Here is a 13,272-nt window from a genome sequence, read left to right on the forward strand (position 1 = left end):
CCTCAGAGAGTTCTTTGCCATGAGGTGCCATGTTGAATATCCAGTGGCCAGTATGAGAGAATTGTACCCAAAACACCAAATTTAACAGCCCTGCTCCCCATTTACACCTGGGACCTTGACACATGACACCAGGGAGGGACAACGACACATTTGGGCACAATTTGGACATGTTCACTGTGGGGTGTACTCACTTATGTTGCCAGCTATTTAGACATTAATGGCTGTGTGTTGAGTTATTTTCAGAAGACAGTAAATCTACACTGCTATACAAGCTGTACACTGACTACTCTAAGTTATATCCAAGTTTCATGTCTATAGTGTTGTCCCATGAAAAGATATAATGAAATATTTGCAGAAATGTGAGGGGTGTACTCACTTTTGTGATACACTGTATATATATATACACACACACGACCAACAGAAACCTTGTTCTTATTCACAATTAAACCAGAATTTCTAATAAAAAGAATTTCATGGTGGCATGTCAGACCCAGCTAGACTAGCACTGGCATGACTTGGATTTATTCATAATTAACCCCCCTTTGACTCTACTCTTTGCTTTCTTTTTGCTCTTACTCTGTCTTCTGTGTAGCTAATGTGTGAGTTAGGAAACGCTGCCATTAACCGGATCTACGAGGCACGCATTGATGAGATTACAATAAAGAAACCACACCCTTCCAGTCCCAGGTAGGCAGTTTATAAAGGGCTGTATGTTTTCACTCATGGGGTATTTTATTGTAGCTCTCTGTCGTCTCTTCCCTGTCACCACTCATTTACATGTGGATTTACATGCAGCACATCTTTATTGTATAATGGTTTTTAAACTTTTTTTCTTAGAAAATCGTAAGTAATTTCTCTTTAAATATACACCCTAATTATTAGTGTATGTGATACCTAAAGATGACAAAATACTGCTGCAACCTTGTTTGACTTTTTCGATTAAACATTACATTTTAAATACAGTACATTGTATTTAGATTGCTATTTATTTTTGTAAAATACATCGTAACCTTTTATCTTCTCTTTTCCTGCGTTCATATCAAAGTCAAACGCCAGGTAATATTGGTGTTGATTGTTGTTGCCCCATTCTAAAATGCATGAACCTATTGTTATGAAGCAGTAGCATGTCTATGTGTTATGATTGTGTAATATTGCCTTTTAGCTTGTGGTCACATTGTGCATTTGCATTTGTCATTTTATGAGACAATAAGGTACTGTATCGCTTTATCTGTTTGCAGACAGGACAAGGAATCATGGATCCGCTCCAAATATGTAGAGAAGAAATTTATCCATAAGCTTCCTGAAACGGGTCGTGGGCAGCCCCTGCGTCGCTCCAGCGCTCGCCGTCTTCGAGGGCCGACACAAGACAAAATGGGACCGCGTCCCCCGCTGAAACCTAAACCCAACAGAGCCACCCTGCCACGCAGCACAGGTCTCACACACAGACACACATATGGGTTTAATAATATAACCCCCTTGACTCTTTGCACAATTTATTGTGTTTTGTATTGGAGTAATTGTTCACACCCTTTGGTGGGACACTCCAGATTTTGGAATTAAGTCCACCTCCTGCAATTGGTTGGACCTAGTTTGGAACGGCAAACACCTTGGTCTTTAAGTGATCACAATTTAAACTGCATCGAAAGGTGCTTGTCCTGTAATATCAAGTGGATCCCTTGTGCTCCATTCCCTACATCTACAAAATAAACATGTCATTTTTATGAAGAAAATATAAACAAAGACAATATGTAACAAATTCACCTTACAAAAAAAATAATTATATTATAAAGTCTATTACATTAACATTAGATCATGAAGCTATGGACACAGCTGGTACTGCTGTACAGTTTATGTGTGGTTCATGGGTCATATAAAAAGTTTAAACTCTGTTTTACATGAATTTGGCTAAAGGAAGACGAATCTCATGAAATCACATGTGCTCAAGGGTACCATCCAGAAATACATTACAAATAGTTGTAGTAGTGCACACTTTCCTAATCAAATGGCACTGTGCCTGGTATAAAAAGTTTAAAATCATTAATCAAAACCACACACTACCACTACCAAAACAAACAGCAGAGCATCAGACGTTTTTCAAACGCTTTTCAAGTTTTTTACCCTGTCAATGTTAAGCCAGTCAGGTCTTTTGAGTTAAACAACTCAAGAAAACACTTTTATTTTGTTTCTCAGATGTTGACTGGAACAGTAGTTACACCAATTTGTTTATGTTTGCATGGAGAGAAATACAAAACCTAACTATCATTTGCTTTGCAGGCCTAAACCCAAGTGAAGTCCTGAAGAACAGTACTAGCTTTCACAAAGGTCTCTCTCTCTCTCTCACACACACACTTACACACACACACACAGTTATTTTGTCTTTAACAATTAATTTTCAGAGCAACTTTATATTTAAAGCAATGTATACAGCAGAGACAAAATCATTTGTACAGTCATTTTTGTCTAATGTTTGCCAGGAACTGCAATTGTACCTGAAAAGATTGTGCCTAACCAGGGCTGCAAAGTTAGTTAAGTTTAAGTTTTTGCATTGCTTACTTAAAAATAATCTGTAAAACGGCCGCTTAGGTGGCGCAGCGGTAAAAACACATGCTGGAACCAGAGCTGGGATCTCGAATACATCATATTGAATCTCAGCTCTGCCTGCCGTCTAGGCTGAGCGGCCACATGAACAACGATTGGCCTGTTGTTCAGATATGGGTGGGACTAAGCCGGATAGGCTCTCTCTCTCATGACTAATGCAATTACGATCTCTGCTGGCTGATTGATGGCGCCTGCACAGAGATGAGAAAAAGAGTGCTGTCAGGGTGTGTCTCTCCGTACACAGTGCTGAGCTGCACTGCACTCGTCAAAGAGTAGGTGCTAAGATGCATACGGCATGCTGCCTACGTGTCAGAGGGGGTGTGGGTTAGCTTTGTTCTTCTCAATCAGAGCAGGGATCAGGTAATTGGACACGCTAAAAGGGAGAAAAAGGGGAGAAAATAATAATAATCTGTAAAACTGTAGTATTTCCAATCAGGCTTTTATTCAGGTTAAGTTTATTGAGTAATTGGATTTTTATGATGATTTCATGACAAAACTTTAATACATATACAGTATCTAAACTCTGTTTATTTGGTTGCTTATGGTGTGACACGTTTAAGGATGTTGAGTGTTCATGTTATTCAGCAAAGAAAAATGATAGATTTAAGGAATTTATGCTTTTCAGTTTAACCAGCTGTTCTATTATCTTTTTTTCTGTATTTTTGCTTACACATTTTCACCCCTATTTCTCCCAACTGTTAGCACGTCCAATTGCCCAATTGCATCACGCTTCCTCTCCACTAATGCTGATCCCCGCTTTGATTGAGGAGAGCGAAGCTAACCAATGCCCCCTCCGACACATGGGCAGCAGTATGCATTTTTTCACCTGCACTAGCCGAGTGCTAATGCGGATCAGCCCTGTGTACGGAGAGACACTGATCCTGATCACTGCACTCCTTCCCTGCCCCTGTGCAGGCGCCACCAATGTAACAACAGACCTTCTAAGTTATCGTGTTTCAGTGTGCTCCTGGATATAAATAGGTGGAGTAGATAGAGAAGTAATACCAGTATCATATGGGGAAAAACTCGGCAACCAAGAATGAGTGTGGTGGGATAAACTAGCAGGTGTTATGAAAAGAACATTGCATTATGTGCAGTAATGTTATGCACAAGCCCTTTGATATAAACATCTCTCCTCACTCTTGGTGTATATGTCAGCAGATGAGGAGGAAGAAGAAGAGGACCTGAGTGGTCTCCATCCCGGTGCTCTGCTGTTTCGTTCCGCAGCACTTCAGCATTTCCCCGTCATGGCTGATGCTCTGGCTCATGGAGCTGATGTAAACTGGGTTAACGTAGCCGAGGAGAGCAATACACCACTCATACAGGCAGCTACTGTGGTAAGTGTGCTTGTACGTGAGAGAGTTTTTTGTGTGCATATTTGTGTTTTGTGGCGGTATGATATGCAGAACAGCGAAAGCCTTATGTGGGCTGTGCAAGTTCTTTTGTAACAGGAAGTAGTGCTGACATTTGACCAGTGTGAAAATGTGTAGTGTGTTGCACAATATGTTGGTGATTATTGGTACATACGCTACATTCAATTATACTGTTGTTGTTTTAATATTTTTTATTTTGCTGCTAGTTTTAGTTGTTTAAGTAATCATTACTCTGTTGTCAATATGTACAATCAATCTTAAAATAAAAAAAAGGCTTTATAGGGCCTTATTGCTTAATAATTAAAAAAAAAGTATGTACACATTGATATTTGTTTACATGTTGTATTGTGAGCATATGCTTGTCTCTGCAGAATTCACTTGCAGCTTGTGAGTTCCTGCTGCAGAATGGTGCTAACGTTAACCAGGCTGATTCTAATGGAAGAGGGCCCTTACATCACGCTACTATACTGGGACATACAGGGTACTTACACACATGCACACAGATGTGCAGATAGGTGACAAGAAAAAAACAACATGAAATCAACATGAATTGCTATCAGACATCACAAGCTGACAGATTACCTGTATTGTGTTTTGGCATTAATTCTGCAAGTCTCTGGAACTGTACTGGAGGAATGGAACACTGGTTTACAAAAACATAATGTAATGACTGCGAAGGCCATAGCATGCAATATACAGTTTTTATTCGCAGTGACTTTTGTTATAGACTCAAGTAATGCGAGAGGAAATAAACCCTCTATTTTTTTTATCACCTGACAAACAGTTGATCTTTTGTTTTTGATGACGCATAGCACTAATGAACACTATGCACTCCAACCACAATTTCTGACCCTAGTTTCAGATTTCTATTGTATAGATATACAGACGTACCATTAGACACTGTTCCTATTAAAACACTAGTAGGCCATTCATGGAGCACAGACAGCAGAAGCTTTATTCACTAACTATCACAAAAATCTTTTTTGTCTTGCCATGTTTATTCAGATTGTCATATGACATTATTGATTCTCACATTATTATTTTGGTAATAGATGATAACAAGAACAGATGTAAATGATGTGTAATAAAGACAGTTCCTCCAATGTGATGTGTGTGTGTGTTGTGACAGGCTTGTGTGCCTGTTTCTGAAGAGAGGAGCAGACTACAATGCAAAAGACATTAGCCAAAAAGATCCAATAACCATAGCTGTAGAAAGTGCCAACGCAGACATTGTTACTCTGTAAGTATACACAATTTGAATTTGCTGTGTTTCTATTTTTGTATATTTATAGTATATGGGTTTCATGATAAAGTTAAAAAAAGATTAACCTATAATGGACAAAGAATTCATTGTTTTATCAATGCTGTCTTAAAAATTAATTAAGCCGCTCAGGTGGAGCAGCGGTAAAAACACGCTAGCACACCAGAGCTGAAATTTCGAACACATTGTTTCAAATCTTAGCTCTGCCGTCTGGCTGCCATCAAGAATAATGTGGAGCAGGGTGTGGCTCTCCGTACACAAAGCTGATCCACATATGAACTCACCTTATGCAGGTGAAAAGATGTGGTCGGTACTGCACACGTGTCGGTTGCGGCGCTTCTCAGTCAGCAGTGGAGAGTAGTATTGGTACAGAGGAAGCGTAATGCAATCAGGGTAATTGGATACGACTAGATAAGGGTGAAAATTGGGTGAAAAATTGCAAAAAAAATTAAATAAATTAACTGCACCAGTTCTGTTTACAAATGTAATTACCTTGCTGCAGTTCTTATTCAAAATGACTTTATGCAATTACATTATATGTATAATTAATACATTCAAATCACAAATGGAAACTGTGTTGTGTCAGTGTAGAGTTTGAGTGCATTTTAAACTCTGGACATGTGAATTTTTTGGGCTTTTATTACAAAAGTAGTTTTGATATTTTGCATCATGCTCCATCTCTGTTTAAAATCTACAATCAGAATTCTGATTTAGTTCATCTCACACTGTTTATGTTTATCTTACTGTTTTAATTTACTGCCATGTTCAATATGTTATGCTGTTTTTCATAAATTATAGCGTAAAGTGAATTATCATCTTCTTTGTCTTCACAGCCTTCGAATAGCCAAGATGAACAAGGAGATGCGGGAGATGGACGGATTCGCACAATCAGGTCAAACAAGGGGTCTAGGTGCTGCTGAGGGTGGTGCTGGGGGTGGTGCTGGGGATCTAATTGGTCAGACTAAGAAAAGCTTTCAGGCTTTTAAAAACCACATTAGTGGCTGGGCACTTGGAGGGCAAAATGAATAGGTGCTGATTTTGGTGCAGTAGGGGTGGGCAATATGGCAAAAATCTTACATCATGATAATGGCATTTTAAATTAAATATTATATCTTGGTTAAAAATGTTTTTACATTTAAACTATGTTGAGCATTTCTAACATATTCCTGATAGTAATATGTTCTTTTAATAAAATTTTTATATTTTCTAACACTAGTTAGGATACCAGGTATTAGGACATAGGGTGTCCTAACTTTTTCCTCACATAAATTTAAATTTTTGTTCAACTTGAGTTTGTTGAACTTGAGTTTAAAAGGAATTTTTCAGTTTTATTTGTTTAGTTATATAAACTCCATCTCTCAATACTGTTCAAATGAAGCTCAAATGTCCATATGTTTAAATATGTTCAAAAAGACAAAGGTTTTCATGTGATGTCCTAATTTTTTCACATGACTGTGTGGGACTGTACACCGCATGTAGTTAATCACAGATTAATGATATTAGAAAACCCTTTGCTGTTGCTGTATGCATATTTTTATCCAGATTTAGTCATAAAAACAAACGCTTACTGTTGGTTTCCTGAAAATATGACAAAATACAATGTGTCTCAATAATTTAGAAAAAGAACAGCTGCCAAATGTATTGAAATATAAGACTGTCATGACATACATGTTTCATACAAGTGTTTGTGTACTTTTGACCTTAACCTTACCAGTTAAACTTTGACTCCAGTCACTTTCTATGACAGTTTAATACATTGTCAGCAAACCAGCAGTGTTGAATTTTAAAATATTAAGCAAATTTACACCCACCAAAATTCCATTATAATAAAAAGTATGGTTTACACAAGAATAGGACAAAACGTAAAGTATTGGTAAGGACAGAAAATTGTTATTGCCTAGTGTTCAGTCTGTTACTGTGAGTAACAACAAGGCGGTGGTTGTTATAATAAAAGTAAACATTTTTTATTAGTGCCAAAAGGCACTGCCAATATGCATAACATATCTTCTTACTGCCCACTCTTATAAAGCAGGCCAAAAAAAATCAAGATACTGGCAAGGCATTAGAGCAACATGCTACATGATTTCTTCATGTAGTTCTGTGGTTCTTTAGTAAATATGTGCAGTGTGCTGAAGCTCAAAAACACTTCAACTAAAACACTTTAACAAGGACCAATCTGTGACTCCAGACCAAGTTACTGTGAAGTTACTGTGTAACAAAGTGTGCAGTATTTTAGAAATCAAGTCCCACCAGCACAGTAAGCTAAAGTGAGCCAGATTAAACCATATTTATTATTATCATCCTGTATTTTATGTAATAAATGGAAAATGTATTATATGTTTAAATAAGATTATTGTATGTGTACATAGTTAATGTATATAATCATGTAAATTTTGTAAAGTATATACATTTTTCTAAATAGTAAAAAAAAAAGTTTACATGTCAGCTGAAGCAAAGAAAAGCCTATGTTCATTTTGTCTTTATTAGGTTTGTTTGGATACATGCTAATAAGCTGATTAGTATTTAATAAATTATGTGGTGGTACAAATAGCACTTTAATCAGAGTTTAAAATCAGCACAGAAGCTCAGGAGTTTACATAAGTGGCGCTCAGCAGTATGGGTCCTGGGAACATGGGTTAGATCCTTGCCTTGGTCTCCATATGTCTGTGTGAATTTTCCACCTTCCAAAATCAGGCAGTAAGGGGATTGTCTATGCTAAATTAGCTCAAAGATTGAGTGAAAATGTGTGTGTTGCTAAGCAATGGATTAGCTCCCTTTGCTGCCTTGTGGCCAGTGTTTTCAGGCTGTGCTTGAACACTGCAACTATGGTCAGAATTTAATTGTTCATTTAAATGTCTGAATGAATAAATCATTGGAATCTGATGAAATGCCAGCTGTAGTTTAGTCCAATAGTCAAATTATTTTGAGCATTTTAATCACACCCTTACTAATCTTTTATTTTTGTAGAACTGTGGTACACTACAGATCTTTTTCCACACATTCTACACACTTTCTGCAAACAGCAAATTAGCATTATAAACTCTATGGCAAAAGAGGTTTGGGGCAAAGCTTTCTTTCTGTTTTCTGCATTAAAACACAGTAGAATTACTTTTTGCACAATTTGCAACCAAAAGATTGCATAAATATTTGATTACCAGTAATGCAAATTGGTTCGACCCTTGATTAAGCAACTCTTTTGTTCTGTTTGTGTTTGTCAAACGTCTGTATAGCTTTTAGTAAAACAAAGTGGTTTCACACACTCCACCACTGCTCAGTCTATTTTATTTTTACTATTGTATTTAGTAAGCAACAACTCCATGATCTTTGCAGTTGTGGTCTTTTCTGTAGCCATGTTAACATTTTTTATAAGCACTATATTTTAAATCCAACTGAAATACATTTTATTAAAGTGGTGCTGTGCAAAAAAACTGAGGTACAGAAAACAACAACCCTCTATCATCGGAGCCGAACTGAAAACTGTCCTTTTGTTGCATTTTGTACTTGCAATTTACATTTTCAGCATTTAGCAGATGCTTTTTGTCCAAAGCGACTTACAGTATACGTAAATGTATACAGTCTAAGCAATTGAGGGTTAAGGACCTTGCTCAAGGGCCCAACAGTGGCAACCTGGCAGTAGTGGGGTTTGAACCGGCAACCTTTTGCTTACTACTCCAGTACCTTAACTGCTAGGCTACAACTGCCCCGCAATTTACGGTCACGTTGTTGTGAGTTCACAGCCTAACATTTAACACCAACTCCACCAACTTTCACAGGTTCTGTTGGAAACAGATATTAGCACATTAGGAACAGTATAGATAGTGCATATATTTATTATTTTTTGCAGATTCATATGCATGTAAACATTCTCAGTACAAAGAGTTTGAACAAAGGTCTCACTAAATGGTTGGGTACGTTGGTTCAGTGGGTAGCACTGCTGCCTCACAGTAAGAAGGTCCTTGGTTTGATCCCCAGGTGGGGAGATCTGGAATCTTTTCTGTGTGGAGTTTGCATGTTCTCCCCGTGTCTGCGTGGGTTTCCTCCGGGAGCTCCAGTTTTCTCCCACAGTACAAACACATGCAAGTGAGGTGAACTGAAGATACAAAATTGTCCATGACTGTGTAACCAGTAACTACCGTTTCTGTCATGGATGTAACCAAAGTGTGTCCTAATCCTAATAAATAAGAAATAAATCACTAAATGGTCTCCACTCTTCTGGGATGGCTTTTCACAAGACTGCATTTTGTCTGTGAAAATTTGAGCCTGTGTAGTCAAGAGCACCTGTGAGGTCAGGCACTGACTGGGATAAAATTGACCTCAACTGCCAGCCAGGCTTTTCTTCTAACAGGGGTGTTCAATGGGATTGAGTTCAGGGCTCAGACAGACCAGTGGAGTTCCTTAACACCAAACTCACCAAACCATTTTTTAAGGATCTTGCTTTAAGCACAGGGGCTAAGTCATGCTGGAACAGTAAGGGCCTTCCTCAAACTGTTGCTACAAAGTTAGAATTTATTAGTATATAATTAATTGTATACATCTGTTAGCAGTGGGTGTGTCTGAAACACAATGACTGTATGTATGTGGTCATGCATCTTCGGCTACTTTGTGTATCTGTGAGCTGTTGCCTCATTTCGAAAACTAAGGTTAATTAGCACTTACTGTTTTTAATAGCACAAACATTTGCCAGTCATGCCGAGTTGTTTGTGAAGGAGCTTTATAAATGCAGCTTTTTTCTTGTCAGTGTCTTTGTGTACGTACATGTATCACTGATTGTCTGTGTTATGCGTTGTGTTTGTGTGTCCTGAGATGGACGGCCAAGTGTCCACTGCTTTTGGTGTCTTGCGTCTGCACTGCGTCACAGGTAATCGATCCAGCAAGCTGTCGTGGCATCGCTTCCTTTTTCCCTGCAAGCTGATCTGTACATTAGTACTAATGTTTCTTCTCACTAACCACGTCTCATAATATCCTGAAGCTTTTCAGAGTTTTTGAAAAAAGGGATTTAAAATGCTTGTGCAATCTTGTTCAGATTGATGTTTTTATTATACTGTGCATGATATTATTAATGCGCTTCATTAAAATTGTGAGATACTTAGTGGGAGAATCATAAATTTCATCTTTCAATATTTTCTGTCTTTAATTCTAATACATTTTATTTAATAGTGGTTGATAACTGATTTTAGCTTTTTATAACTTGCTTTGGTTTGTTAAAATTGCCATCAAATTTTGCAATATATTTTTGCCATATCGCCCACCCCTACTTAAGAAACCTTTAGCATATAGATAGATGACTACAATTAATCAGAATGTTTAACAATCTTTTACTTTTTCAAACACCAGGTTTATGTTGTGTATATTGCTCATGTTAATTAATGGCTGTTTTTTTTATATGCAAGTGTTTATATATTATTACAACCTATAATAGAAATTATGGACATGAAGTCAGCAGGATAGAAAATTAAATTACCTATATACACTGATCAGTAATAACATTAAAACCACCTCCTTGTCTCTACACTCACTGTCCATTTTATTAGGTCCATTACCATATAGAAGCACTTTGTAGTTCTACAATCACTGACTGTAGTCCATCTATTTCTCTACATACTTTTTTTTTTACTTGCTTTCACCCTATTCTTCAATGGTCAGGACCCCCAAAGGACCACCACAGGGCAGGTATTATTTGGGTGGTGGATCATTCTCAGCACTTCAGTGACAATGACATGGTGGTGGTGTGTTAGTGTGTGTTGTGCTGGTATGAGTGGATCAGACACAGCAGCGCTGCTGGAGTTTTTAAATACCTGTCCAGTCACTGTCCACTCTATTAGACACTCCTACCTAGTTGGTCCACCTTGTAGATGTAAAGTCAGAGACGATCGCTCATCTATTGCTGCTGTTTGAGCTGGTCATCTTCTAGACCTTCATCAGTTGTCACAGGACGCTGCCCACAGGGCACTGTTGGCTGGTCATTTTGGTTGGTGGACTATTCTCAGGCCAGCAGTGACAGTGAGGTGTTTAAAAACTCCATCAGCATTGCTGTGTCTAATCCACTCATACCAGCACAACACACACTAACACACCACCACCATGTCAGTGTCACTGCAGTGCTGAGAATGATCCACCACCTAAATAATACCTGCTCTGTAGTGGTCCTGGGAGAGTCCTGACCATTGAAGAACAGGGTGAAAGCAGGCTAACAAAGCATGCAGAGAAACAGATGGACTACAGTCAGTAATTGTAGAACTACAAAGTGCTTCTATATGGTAAGTGGAGCTGATAAAATGGACAGTGAGTGTAGAAACAAGGAGGTGGTTTTAATGTTATGGCTGATCAGTGTATATTACTTATATTCTCTGGCCCTAAATTGTTATTGTGAGGCTGCTAAAATACCATTAACAATAGAACAATAGGCCCAAAAAGTGAGTGTGTGTGCATGTTGTAACAACATAATATAGTTCACTGATGTGCTCTAGTAGTGGTATTACATCTGTCTGCATGCCTGTAGGATTGGAAATCATGGAAAATCTTTTTTTAATGTTATTTGTATGTATGATGTTAATGTTATTAAATGAACCCATGTTTTCTCCTCCACCCTTTTTTCTCTTTTTGTCTCTGCAGGTGACGAGACCTACCATGATATATTTAGAGATTTTTCCCAAATGGCTTCCAACAATCCTGAGAAGCTTAAAAGGCGCAGCACTGATATAAAAAGCCCATAACCACCAGGTGGCAAAGCAGCACCTGTACCGCTCCCTGTCTGTTACATATGCAAAGTGAAGGCTCAGAATTTTATTAATTAATGCCTTTTGATTTTCAAGTCTGATTAAAAATGTACACGGCTGGTGGCGATATCGCTTATAACAGCTGTACAGATATGGGTCAGGTGGTAGCGATCAGCCATGGTGACCTTTGAGCCTGCTCTGCACTGGGTCACAGTGTGCAGTTCATTGAACTTTTGTAGTACCATTATGCCACTGCACTGCTGTAGTATGTCAGGTTACTCGGCAATGATCAGTTTTATTAACCCATCCTGGTTCCTGGACTGTGCCAAAGGACTCGAGTTAATGTGTTAATATCTGATGTATGCTTTCAGAACGTCCTGTTATCCCTCCAGTCTATTCATGGTATAATGGTTTTAGTCCACTCTTTTGTAAAACAGCATCATGTCCACATTTTACATGAATTTACTGTTTTGTTTTTGTGTTTTTATGAACAGAAGTGCATTAGCATGTTTTTATTCTTTTCTGTGTTGAAATGTTTATCAATTTATTTCTTATTCAAAGTAATAGATTTATACAGTATCTGCTTTGGGAACTAGTTAAACATTAAACTTGCTTGCTAATATTTGTCCTCTTACAGCTCGGAAAAGCACCTGAAGTGTTTTCTGTACTATATATCTGTTTACTGGTAAAACTTCACCTGTGCCAATGCTTGAAATTTTAACCATTACAGGAACAAATTAAAAGTGTCATTTTGGTGGACTTGACCCTGGTTTGGCTAATTCTTTTCAGCTTTTGATTTGCATGAAATGTTACACATTATCATGAAAAATGTAATTACAAGTAGTTTGATTTCAGGCTCTTTGGTTGTGCAGCAGTCTATTACGCTTGCCCACCACCGCTGATATCCGGGTCTAAACCTCAGTGGTGCTATTGACTGGCTGGGGGTTTACACAGACATGATTGGCTGTGTTTGATAGAATAGATGGCCAAAGCCCTGCGATGGGTTGGTGCCCTGTCCAGGGTTTTCCGTGGAACCGGGCCTGATGCAACCTTGATAAAATAATAAAGTGATTGAAAACATTTTTTAAACATATTCATCAACCAACAGTTGGCATTACACATTGTGCTCTTAGGATTGTGTGGCCATGAAATTCCAATCCAACAACATTTTATGCACTGCAAAACAGTGACACTGCATGTCCATGCTGTTTGTGCTAGTTTATATTAACAGTATATATACACCCATCAGCCAGGTGGTTTTAATGTTATGGCTGATCAGTGTACACCTTAATGCACATTATAAAAACATGTAGAGAAATGCACA

At 38.0% G+C, this 13,272-nt stretch overlaps 1 protein-coding gene across 3 annotated transcripts in view; it reads left to right on the plus strand.

The window, feature by feature from the left end:
- acap1 (ArfGAP with coiled-coil, ankyrin repeat and PH domains 1) overlaps nt 1-12,712 on the plus strand; it is a 44,054-nt gene extending 31,342 nt beyond the window's left edge. For 2 of the 3 annotated variants that reach the window (XM_062994269.1, XM_062994271.1), the window contains 8 exons: nt 593-687; nt 1,239-1,432; nt 2,275-2,322; nt 3,757-3,935; nt 4,343-4,452; nt 5,101-5,211; nt 6,066-6,124; nt 11,845-12,712. In XM_062994269.1, the coding sequence (XP_062850339.1) occupies nt 593-687; nt 1,239-1,432; nt 2,275-2,322; nt 3,757-3,935; nt 4,343-4,452; nt 5,101-5,211; nt 6,066-6,124; nt 11,845-11,945 (897 nt within the window). In that variant the 3' untranslated portion in view covers nt 11,946-12,712. The remainder of the gene's footprint in view (nt 1-592; nt 688-1,238; nt 1,433-2,274; nt 2,323-3,756; nt 3,936-4,342; nt 4,453-5,100; nt 5,212-6,065; nt 6,125-11,844) is intronic. The other variant, XM_062994270.1, reaches the window with a different exon arrangement.
- The last annotated feature ends 560 nt before the right edge of the window (nt 12,713-13,272 follow it).

The sequence above is a fragment of the Trichomycterus rosablanca genome, chromosome 4 (genome assembly GCF_030014385.1).
Source record: "Trichomycterus rosablanca isolate fTriRos1 chromosome 4, fTriRos1.hap1, whole genome shotgun sequence".
Taxonomy (NCBI): Eukaryota; Metazoa; Chordata; class Actinopteri; order Siluriformes; family Trichomycteridae; genus Trichomycterus; species Trichomycterus rosablanca.